This window comes from Brassica napus, chromosome A7 (assembly GCF_020379485.1).
Source record: "Brassica napus cultivar Da-Ae chromosome A7, Da-Ae, whole genome shotgun sequence".
In the NCBI taxonomy this organism is placed as follows: Eukaryota; Viridiplantae; Streptophyta; class Magnoliopsida; order Brassicales; family Brassicaceae; genus Brassica; species Brassica napus.
In genome coordinates this window covers 27,501,124-27,513,886 of record NC_063440.1, presented here as the reverse complement: position 1 = coordinate 27,513,886, position 12,763 = coordinate 27,501,124, and the positions used below count along the sequence as shown (strand labels likewise).

Here is a 12,763-nt window from a genome sequence, read left to right as displayed (position 1 = left end):
TACCAAACAATTTTAAATGGAATATAGCTCCATTATTCTCTTTTCTTTGCTGCAAATTAATTAACGTGTACGTATCACATAATGTGTGAACCACATATTTGCTTTGCTTTTCAGTGCTTCACCCACCACTTTCTATACATTTTCTGTATTTTGCTATTTTCTATGTATTCAAAGTTAATTCAGGGTGGTTGTCAAAAAAAAAAGAGTTAATTCAGGGTGAATTATGTGAATACAAGTAATACTTAATCTACATATACATTCACCTTACATCACGTACAATCAGAACATATAAACTAATCTGATTGTAATTGGATACCTAACTGATTGTTTATCAGTTATATATATACGTGTAGTAACTGCAGCTAGGATCAAGTATATTTGATACCCTAATGACGAATATTTACATCAATTGCAAGGAGTATTAATGTTGACAACAAAATATACTAATGAATATTAGGATCAAAATTATTTTGCATGATATATAATGCATAATATTTACATTAATACTACAGAATATAGTTAGTTGTACCATTTTTATTCGCTTATACAGCATTGGTAACATTCGGATCGGTCCAATCCAATCATGAACTGGCTTGTACATATTATGGTTGGTTTGGAGGCACTGATAAGATTCTTTTTATTAAAAAAACTTTAACTTAGGGTTTTTGATTCTCGATTGTGAAAAAATGAAAAAAAAAAACATTTTAGTTTAATTAATAGCTAAAAGATTTTTGTAAATAATGTGGTTGAAGCAAGACAAAACTAGTCCAAAATTTTGTTGAAACCCAAACATAATTAATATATTTTTCCACAACATAACTAATATGATAAAATCATAATTTTATAACTTTTTTTTATTGACACTTAATTTTCAAACATACTAAACTGAATTTGTTTTTAGCGACTATTTGCGTATGTGTAATGTATTATTAATTTATGATCGTTCCATAAGGGGATCTTATAATTGTGAGTCCATCAGTCCATGTGAGTAGTTTCAACCTAGAAAGTGATGGACATTATCACCTATAGCACACATGAGAGAACGGGAATTTTCACGTTTTGAATTACACCACCCTCTCATGCCTAACGAGTATCTTTATGCATGGACCCATTACTCCTTTACTTGTCTCATCATATCTTAGTTACATACTAATCATATGCTAAAGTCATTTGTATTTGTACGTATCTGTATAGTTAGATTATGGTTATAGATGCAGCGCTCAGCTAGTACATATATTTAAAGCTACTAATTAATCATTGGACGAAGACCGACCAACATGTTACTTTAGTTATGCGATAATTTATTTCCATCAATGTGAATACAAATAATATATATAAACTATATTCAGTATCATCAACTGATTAAAGAGATCATATGAAACCATTTACGTATAGCATATGCTTAATCCAATAAATGAGGTAGACAGTGCCCTTCATTGATCAGAAGATCTGATACGTAGCCGACTTTTCATTTAAATAAGTTGCTAATTATGAAATTATTTGGTTTCTTGTATGATACACTTAATTATTGAATAGTTTAAACTATTTGTTAACTAAACTACTACGGTTTATGATCCGAACTCGATTATTATATCAAAAACATCGCTAGAACGCATGTCTCGGAGAATTTTATAATCTCAGTGAAAGCAATTTGCAGCCAAAGATCTGTGAGATCATAAAGGTTTTGGCAGTTTTTTCAGGTAAAGTCGGTTGGTCAAACTCTCGAATGCTTCCACAATTCCATGCTATAGGCCTATAGCCTATAGCCTATATGACATATTGATATAGTGTATATTAATTTGTATACACTCTTTTTGGTAGTGTATATTAATTTATATACACACTTTTTGGTAGTGTATTACAATAATATCTCCCTATCGATCCATGTATTTTTCATATGGGATACATGCTGCTTTTTGTACATGTTATCACATGATTGACATAGAAATTCGATTGCTATTATATAATTGGCAATTTAGTTTTATTAAAGCAGTCATTTCAAGCCAAAATCCATTATATAGTCTCAAATAAGTATATAATTTTGGGCATTATATCCAAAGTTTCTCAACAAGGTTTAGTAGGTTCAGATAAGTTAACAAATAACAAGCAACGACCATGTTACTCCTAATAATGGTCTTGCGAGCTAATCATAAAGTGAGTTTGTTGCTAGTTGAATTAATTAATGGTGATTGTTGGACCAACCGTATCCTACCTTTCAATGGATTTCAGTAAATTTATAGGCACTATTCATCTATATGACCAAGATTTTAAGTTATAATACTTTTTGTCATTTGTATATATTTGGTTTATGCATGTGCTGCTTCCATGTGGGCACATGAATTGGACTATATTGCATATTATATATACGTAACATATTGTAATTCTATACGATTAATTCTCATACATTATAGTTCAAACGTCAAACTCTTCTGGTTAGGGAAAACAATATATATATATATATATATATATATATATATATGTGGTTTATATATGCGTAATTTTCGAAGTATAGCCATAAAAAAACAATCCATTTTGGTGCTCGAGGTGGTAAGCATTACGACGCGTAATCTTTAAATTATAAGATAAAACTTTCGATTCAAAACCTGGTATCCATTTTTCTTCGATTACATTATATGTTTCTCCATAAAATTCACGAATCGAATATTTTATTTTCCAACTCAACTCCCTTATTACAATAGGGAGTTAAGCTTATAAATCTGTTGTGAAAATGGGGCATCTAATCATACATGATATTTGTAATTCAAATAAATCATTTTAGTTTAGATAAATTGAATTGATTTTATCTCCCATCTATCTCAATACAACTCACTACGAAATTAACTATAACTCTATAGGAGTTACCGACCACGGCAGAGTTCTATCCATGTATGAATAGTAAAACGTAGGCACAAAACCAATCTTGATGACCTCTTGAAGCTAATAAACCATTTGTTTGCACATTGTGTTTAACGAATTCACGTAATATTGTTATAATATTACTTTTGCACACAAATAATGTCATAATCTCACTTAAGCAAGCAAGCCGCGTGAGGCACATTATACCTTTTTTAAAGTATATTATTTAGTGACCAGAATGATGTTTGGGCACCATATTTATGTAATCTCCAGTAAGAACGCAAAGATTTCTACAAAAATTTAGTTATATTATTTGCTTAGATTTATGGAAGTTTCAAGTCACAAAATGGGGAAGATGCAACTTAAAGTTGGATGTGAAGGCAACACCGCGTCTTAATTAAAAAGCCAATCCCCACTTCCATTAGCCGTGAAACACCAAACCTTATGGCTTTTTTTTTTTTTTTTTTGGACAAACCTCATTTTTATAGAATCTTACTCTCCAAAAATGGAGAAAGTCTTCACAGAACATGAACATGATAACATAGCTATCATGGCCAAAGAAACAACTATTACAAGGAAGCAAATGCAACAAATAAAGATAGGGGCAAACACCATGCTTAAACAACCAATGACGTAAAGTAGTCCTCTAAACTCAACGACCATCAAGCTGAAAAGTGAGACGAAGCCTTGGGAATTAAAGACCACAAAGAGTGATATGCATCCCGAGATTGAAACAGCAGCAAGTGCACAATTAACAATCCTTAACATGGCTAAACAGCCTTTGATTAGAACTTCAGTATTTGAAGTATCTCTAATCTCTAACAGTGAACTCCCTGCACCAAAACCACATAAAGTAGTTGATGAAACTGGGAGAAAAACAAGCTCCATAATGAAAGAACTTGGATAATAGACGTCCGATAAAACCCGATCCACGGGATGAATGGAAATGTAGGACATTAATCCATCAAGCTGCCATAGCTGAACACAAAAGGACTTAAATACCACAAAGGTATAACTGCATAAAACAGTAAAAGGACTGCATACTGCAGTAGAAGGCCGCACCAACGCGAGATATATACACGAACCATGAGAAAATCCAAGATACCAAACCAAAGATATCAACACATCAGTGAAGCATAAGTTTGAGAATCTCTGAGATAAACCTGCAGGAAGTAAACGCTTGGAGGCAAAGCTTGTGTCACCAACTGACACAAGAGAGACAACACCAACACTGATCACAAAATCCATATTCAACAAAAGAGATTCTAGATCTGGAGATTTGGAAATCTTTTGAGAAAAGGTTAAGGATGTGTTGAAGAGCAGATGGAGCAGGAGATGGAAGGGTGAGTCAGGTGGATCTGGCGGTTCTGGAGGAGAGGGAGCTTCAAGCGGCAAGTGAAGAGGTGTACACGGCGGCGGATCGGCAAGAGGACGGAGCTGCGGTGGAAAAGACGGAAGACGGAGCCGCGGCGGAGGAGACGGACACATCAACGGAGCCATGAGAGTGGTGAGCTGCTTCAAAGGGTAGAAAGCTGAGGGACCAAGCTGAAACTGCAGGGAGAAGCCATGGAAGCGGCACCTAGGGAACTGGGCCAGAGAGAGTTTCCCCGATCTCTTTTTACCTTATGGCTTTTTTAATCTCTAAATATCCACATGTTTATTATATATATGCATGCTCATTTTTATGATGTCCAATTAATAACATATACATACATATTTATTTTCTAACTGAATGAAGATTCACGTAGGTTCGTCGAAAGAGTTAAGTTGAACACGAGATACTTTCATATTACCTCACACCTAAAGTTTTAGAAAGTGAAATTATAAAAATACTACAAGCACTTAGAAGTTAAAAACTAACGATTGCTATAATTTATAGGCGTAATTCATAAACAAGGAGTTAACATATAAAAATTTCGTTCTTTCATTTTTGTTGTTGAACTGATAAATTATTTGAACACCTGAATTTAATATACCCACAAAGATATAATCCTTAGTATATATGATTTGATGAATCTAATGTCTTAAAAACTTATGAAATTTCATTTGAATAAGGACAAATTAATATTAAACAAAAATCATATTTCTTTCTGTGACAAACAACCAGCAAAATCAGGATCATCAGATCATAAACACAAGACACATGTAAGAATGACAAAGCAAAGAGGCAATAGTACCCTTCTCTCTTCCTTGCATATATATATAAAACCTCATCTCCCTTGTTTTAGCAATATACTCACTCACATCTCTCTCTCTCTCTCTCTAGCACACAAACACAAAGAATATGGACAAAACACAAACTTGGTCTTGAAGAAAACCCCAAAACGCAGCGTTTTATCAGAAAAACCAAAGAATCAGTCGATCATGGCTTCTACTTCTACTACCTTACTTCCTTCTACTCCAACCCAGTTTCTTGATCGTTCTTTAAGACACAATCTTCAATCTCTATCATTCTCCTCTTCGCCAACACTCGGAAACAAGAAACTAAACCCCTGTTCTGTTTCCTCCTCCAACAACAAAACCTTCTCCATCTCGTCTTCTCTCCAGTCTCCGGCGACATATCAACCACCGTCTTGGAAGAAACTATGCAACGACGTCGCCTCCTTGATCACCAAAACAACGAGTCACAACCCGATACAGAGAACCGCCGCTACGATCTTAGACGCGGTGGAGAACGCCATGGTCTCCCACGAGCGCCGCCGTCATCCGCTCCCTAAAACGGCGGACCCCGCCGTGCAAATTGCCGGAAACTTCTTCCCGGTCCCGGAGCAGCCGGTTAAGCACAACCTTCCGGTGACGGGAACAGTGCCAGAGTGTATCCAAGGAGTCTACGTCAGAAACGGAGCTAATCCGCTTCACAAACCGATCTCCGGCCACCATTTATTCGACGGAGACGGTATGATTCACGCGGTCCGGTTTAATAACGGTTCGGTTAGTTATTCATGCCGGTTTACCGAAACAAACCGGTTTGTTCAAGAGCGAGAACTGGGCCGGTCTGTTTTCCCCAAAGCGATAGGAGAGCTTCACGGACACTTGGGGATCGCTAAGCTAATACTATTTAACGCACGTGGGCTATTCGGTTTACTCGACCCGACCCAAGGACTCGGCGTGGCTAACGCCGGTTTAGTCTATTTCAACGGTCATCTCTTAGCAATGTCCGAAGACGATTTACCGTACCACGTAAAAGTCACCCAAACCGGAGATTTAGAAACCTCGGGCCGGTACGATTTCGACGGTCAGCTAAAATCGACAATGATCGCCCACCCGAAACTCGACCCGGAAACCCGCGAGCTATTCGCTCTCAGCTACGACGTCGTTTCGAAGCCTTACTTAAAATACTTCAGATTCTCATCGGACGGTCAAAAATCCCCCGACGTCGAGATCCCGCTCGACCAACCGACAATGATCCACGACTTCGCGATCACCGAGAACTTCGTCGTGGTCCCCGACCAGCAAGTGGTGTTCAGGCTACCGGAGATGATCCGCGGCGGCTCCCCGGTGGTTTACGACAAAAACAAGAAATCAAGATTCGGTGTTTTGGACAAATACGCTGAAGACGCTTCGTCGATGCGGTGGATCGAAGTGGAAGACTGCTTCTGTTTCCATCTCTGGAACGCTTGGGAAGAGGCGGAGACAGACGAGGTTGTCGTGATCGGGTCATGCATGACGCCACCCGACTCGATATTCAACGAACACGACGAAACACTTCAGAGTGTTTTGTCGGAGATAAGACTAAACCTGAGAACAGGGGAGTCCACGCGTCGGCCGGTTATCTCCGAGGAATTAAATCTCGAAGCCGGTATGGTAAACCGGAATCTTTTAGGTAGGAAAACCCGGTTTGCGTACCTTGCTTTAACCGAACCGTGGCCTAAAGTGTCCGGTTTCGCGAAAGTGGACTTATCGACAGGAGAGGTTCAGAAATATATATACGGTGACGGGAAATATGGAGGAGAGCCTCTGTTTATGCCAGAGGGTTCCAGTTACGCCGGAGAGGGCGGTGGTTACGTTATGGTGTTTGTTCACGACGAGGAGAATGTGAGATCTGAACTACAAATCATAAATGCAGGTAGTCTGAAGCTTGAAGCTACGGTTACGCTTCCATCGAGAGTTCCTTATGGTTTCCACGGAACTTTTATCAGTAATGAAGATTTATTGAAGCAAGCTTTGTGTTAATCTCAGATTAACATTTTAGGTTTTTTAAGAAAATATTATAAATGTTATATAGTCTATGAGAATTGTTGCCTGAGGGATTGTTGTGCATTAGTCCCCGGGGTCGAATCTCTTGATTTTTTTTTTGTGTGGATGTGTATAATTAATATTTAAACCAATTAGAGAATTAATTACAAGCTGAAGCTGACACAAAAGAGTTGAATGACATTTGAGTATAAATTTGAGCATAATTTACCCAAGAAGATGATTATGGTTATGAAATAATTAAAAGGTGGGGAACATTGTTTTGTGCAGACCGACTAAAATGATTTATAAAAAGTTTGTGTAATTATGTGATATTATAAACTAAGAAAATATCAGGTAAAATAGTGTGTTATTTAGCAAAATGGCAATTTTGTACTATGCCTTAAACATGCATGCAGTGCATGGCAGGCCTACTCTTATTTCTCTGTTCATCAATACTATTAAAACAGAAGGCCCTTTTTTGAGACACCCTTCTGTTTCAATAATATTTACAAGATTGTGCCACTGAAATATTTTAAGCTATGTTTTTAATTTAATTCTGTATTTTTGCCGAAATTTCTTTTATTTAAACAGCAAAAAATCTTTTTATTTATAAAACAACACCTACTTTTAATGTGGAGAAGTCTTCCTATCGAAACAACATAACGTATCATTACATATCAACTGCTATGATTAAAAAAAACTTCAACTGCTATAACCCACTATAACACACTGATTTTCTTTTCTTAGACAGTATATGTACCAAATCGTTGTATATTGATAATAATGTTCCATCGATACCGAAGCTTCAACGTTTAACTTTTTTTCTGCAAGCTTCCAAATAAAAACAATACATTTTGTTAATATTATTGTATCAACCAATCATCACTTCCAATCAATGTTTTGGTTACAAACGATTGCACTAGAAAACATACAAGTTGCATTATTCGAAATCATGAATATCTAACATTTTAATAGTATAGATTCGTTTTTGTATATTTGTAAGCTTTCATTTTTATATTTACTGTTAGATACAAATGAACCCATAAAACCAAAATCCTTTTTTATACTTTATATTTTAAAAATATTTTGTTAATCAACAACGAAGTATATGCCAAGTAAAAAATCAATCCGCAATCTTCCAATTTCAAACTCGAAATATAAAACCACGAAATTCAAAAAAAAAAGTTAAACTCCAATATCAATAAAAGTTTCAAATTATTAAGTTAATCAATAACTAAGTATATGCCAAGTAATATTCTTTATTCACCAATTACCAATTAGTAACTAAACCTTAAACATACTGCCGAAATATCCTCCCTCCTAACGAGGTTTATGCCAAATAAAACTATTCACTTAGTTTAGTAACAGAATATATCTTATTATTCACCTACCGATACATACTCTCTCCTAACTAAAATATTCCAAAGTGATTTAAATTGTTATTATGTGATTGAAAAACACAATAAAAATAATCCGAATATTCTAACAGAACCTATCTATTCATAGCTATATATACTACGAAGGTCAAACAGTCATCCACACAAACAGAATTTCTTTTTGGTTTACGAGAATGAAAGGAATGCAGAAAATTTTGTACCTTTTAGAGTTGAAACCTTACAGAACCAACTGGTACATCCAAGTGAAAGCAATCCACACCTGGAAGAAATTCAACCCAAAATTTGGTGAACTGGAATCATTTTCAGTGACAAGAAGGTTAACTGAACAAATACATAGACTAATTAATCATATTGTTTCGTAAACCTCTTGATTTTAAAGACTTTAACGTGTCTTATGTCTTTGTATTGCAGGGTGAAAAAATCAACGTAACATATAAACAAAGCTATTTGATAGGTTTGGGGAGTAAATGATGTGTTGGTGAGTGGAGACTATTGCGAACTTTTCTGTAAGTGCAACATCTGACCAAAAAGAATACTTATCTTTAGTTTTTGATACTTAATTCTTTCTCTGTCTTAGTTGTCTTGAAGCAAAGTTAAGAGAGAGATCCTATTGAACAATTAACAAAAGTTTCGTTAGAAAATAACATATAGAGTCACTGAAGAAGAAAATACTAAAAGCTCAAAATGATAATGAAGGACGGTATGTTATATATAGGAGAATACTAGCATGTACTGTGCGAGACTTTATGCTTGCTCTATATGAAAGTATTTTTATCCAAATAATTATATTCTTATGAAATAAGATCCTATATAAACAGCAATTTCATTAGAAAATATGTACTATATCATTGAAAGCATCGCCATCATATATTCTCAATCTAAACATAATGATTAGACTAAACAATATAATTTTCTTTTTCAGAATAAAATCAACCCGAAGGAAAATTTTTCATAACACATCATTGCTTTTGTTGTTCTACCAAAAAATAAATCAAACAATAGCTCTACTACTCTTTTCCGAACAAACATAATAATAACTACCTTTTCTTATGTCTTTATAGTCTTTTTTTACATAATAAGTTCTTCAGTTCACAATTTTTGTCATACATCTCAAAATTACGAACTTATTAAAAGAAGAAACCAAATTTGTAATTTATTTTAAACCATTTCTATATCTAAACCTTACTCTCATGTTGTCCGATCTAAAAAATTCCTTCGTTATCTGAAGTTAACACAAGCTGCCTAACGGATCTGGACCGATCGATAATACTATTTTGTTAACACGATCTGGTATATTTTGCATGTCAATACATAAACCGATTAATAGGTTGAACCAAAATTTAAGAAACTAGAAATCTTTAAACTAAACAAAAACTTACCGATTGTGAGGTGGATGAATGTTTGAATGATCTCTATCTTGGAAGATTTGCTTCCTAAAACGATCGTCAATTCTAGATTTGGAGGATTGATGAAGACGAGCTGTCGGCGGAGATCCCGACTTCCATTTTTTCTTGGTTAAATTGAACAGTCAGTAAACAATTTGGTCTTTTTTATTCAAAGCTAATGTAGATATTTTATGTATTTGGACCATATTTAATTGTTATCGGAAGCCCACTTTAATCATTTTAAAATTGTTTTATTAAATTGACTTCTTTGCTTAGTCCATTTTGACTTTATTATATAGTTTGGAGTTTGGAAAATCACATTATTTAAAAATATTTGATTTTCTTTGATTTTCTATTAAAAATGGTAACTGATTTTGAATATATTTAAACTAAAAATAAAATCAAACAAAATAGGATATATTTCAACAATCAATATATTTAAGATCTTCCAAATCTTAACAATTATTACATAATTTTAAGCGCCACTTAAATATTTTCCATTATTTCCGATAGCCTTATATACATATTATATATATATATATATATATATATTTACTAACCTACATTAACTATTTGTCTAATTTTATTTAAGTATATTCTTGCAAATCAATATTATTAAACTAAGATCGATAATTGGACCATAATTAATAGCAATTTTTTAATTAATATCAACTTTCTTACATTATTAAAAGTAATATTCAATTTACTATTTCCAAGGAAACAAACCAATATCTATCCGACTCTCATAATAAAATAAAAACTAGGAAATAAACATCCAAATATATTTTGACTATTTAAAAAATACACATCCTTAAACCAAAGAAACCGTTTATCCATATATATTTTGATTATTTGAAAATATATTGTTCAGAATCGGCTTATATTGGTTCGGGTTCAGATATATCTGAAATTAAATAAAAGTTTTAAAGCAATAATATAAGAAATCAATACTATTAAAACAGAAGGCCCTTTTTTGAGGCCACCTTGAAGTTTTAAAGTATTTACAACTCCATGCCACTGAAATATTTTTAACCTATGATTTTCATTAAATGTTTCTATTTTTCCAGAAATTGCAGATATTAACCATCTAAAAGATTTTATTCTTTAGAATCTTTTTCCACTTCTTTAGTTAATTTACCATCTAAAAGATTTTAATATATTTTCTTTAAATGAATATATCTGATTTTTTAAATCTATACGTTTAAGAAAAGTGTGCAATTTGAGAAAGTTTAAAGCTACGTAGATGGTGACTAGGGTTTAAGAAAATTGTGCAATTTTGGTTTAAGGAAAGTGTTTGATATGTTGTTAAAAAATATGTTTTTCCTTAATCATAGTAAATTAGTTTTAATTTAATAACATAAGAAAATTGTGTCTTATTTTATTTGAATTCTATCAATTTAAAATTATACATTACATAAAAATATAGCTACATATTTTCACTATATCAAAACAATATTGCACATGTTGAAGTTAAATCTCCCGTGAAATAGATAAACATTGATGATTTGATATGTTAATATAACACGAAACAAATCCCGCGCTTTCAAAGCGCGGGTCAAAATCTAGTTTTTCTTGTTTTCTTCCAATTATTAACTTTTTTTCTTGTTTTGTTGCAGATTGTCACCTAGTTACAAACTTACAATTGAAATGTTGTTTTTCTTTCTTATTAGTAGACCGGTAAAAGAATTAAAGTGTATCATGAAAATGTTGAAGCACCTTCGATTGTTAGTGTGACATCTAGCTGTTTGTTTTCATAGGCAAAATATTGCAAACGATGTTCTTGAATCGGCTAAACAACGATTTTTTGTTGGAGGTCAAACAAAGAAAATACAATGTATACATGGATTTATTTCAAAAACAAAAATGCCAAAAAAATGGATTATTTGATGGATTACGTCATTTATAGATTTACCTTGATGTTGTTGCGCTATCTAAGTTTAGCATGCTGGATACATCTCATACTTTTGACTTGTATTAAAAGAATACTTAATGGTATTTTCATTGTTACAAAAAAAAAATGGTATTTTCCATTTTCACTAAAAACATTTTTTCTTACGATCTTTTGTTCTACTCTTATTGGTTCTAATGTAGGCGTACGTCAACACTGACATTTGACACAGGCCAATCGATTGATTCTTCTCTTTGAACATGTATTACATCTCATAGCCACTCTTTTTATTGGGCATATTTAAATTCATTATCTATAGTATTTCATATCTACAAACTATGCCTATAGATTGGATTGGGTTCAGATTCTGTTATGGATGTTTAACCAGTCCGTAAACCATCTATTTATTGCATATCCGATTCGTACAAATCGAAATCATAATAAAAAAATTAGTCGAACAAACCTATCAACAATATCATACATATGTATTGCATATATTTTTTTTTTATGAAATGTTAAATTTATTGATCAACTTTTAAAAAGATATTATGTACATCTATAAGGCTTTTACTAACTGAAACCTTATTAAAGAATCAACAAATTTGGAAAACGTATGAAAAAAGTATAGATCACTCCTTTGCAAAAGCTCCAAGTCCGTAGGTCACTCGCGGTGGGGATGAGCTTCAAACCATCTGCACATAATTCCTTTCAGCTTCGGCTTGAGGAAATAATGGGTAGATGATAACCTGTTCCGGACTGCCTTATCAATCAGCTTTGCTAGTTGCTCCACAGACTTTGCTCGGTTACTATGCTTCCTATCATTTCGCTCTATCCAGATGAAGTAAACGGAAACCTGAAAGACAAGTCGCAGGAGTATGAACGTGAGCCGGTCATACGTTCCATTCTGCAGACGCTCAAGCGTGGTGTCCCAGTCCGGGTCGGGGTCGATACCAAACAGATTTCCAACAACCTTCAGCCAGAGAGTAAATGTAAATGGGCAAGTAAAGAAGAGATAGTCTCTTGTCTCATCTGGCTCACCACAGTAAAGACATCTTTGCGGT

At 33.8% G+C, this 12,763-nt stretch overlaps 1 protein-coding gene and 1 long non-coding RNA gene across 2 annotated transcripts; one reads left to right on the top strand and one right to left on the bottom strand.

Moving 5' to 3' along the window:
- Positions 1–4,875: 4,875 nt before the first annotated feature.
- On the top strand, positions 4,876–7,233 carry LOC106354700 (9-cis-epoxycarotenoid dioxygenase NCED9, chloroplastic). The gene has a single exon (XM_013794706.3). It carries the CDS (start codon positions 4,891–4,893, stop codon positions 7,027–7,029), a length of 2,139 nt encoding a protein of 712 aa, XP_013650160.2. The 5' UTR covers positions 4,876–4,890; the 3' UTR covers positions 7,030–7,233.
- Positions 7,234–7,609: 376 nt separating this feature from the next.
- Positions 7,610–9,996, bottom strand: LOC106394861. The gene is made up of 4 exons (XR_007314760.1): positions 9,809–9,996; positions 9,616–9,716; positions 8,630–9,036; positions 7,610–7,863 (listed from the first exon to the last, which is right to left on the bottom strand). It is a non-coding gene; the product is annotated as an uncharacterized LOC106394861 (long non-coding RNA).
- Between the last annotated feature and the right edge of the window lie 2,767 nt (positions 9,997–12,763).

What these genes read in the sequence shown, in the direction of transcription:
- LOC106354700 (XM_013794706.3), top strand. Translation starts at nt 4,891, where the DNA reads ATGAAATTTCATTTGAATAAGGACAAATTAATATTAAACAAAAATCAT.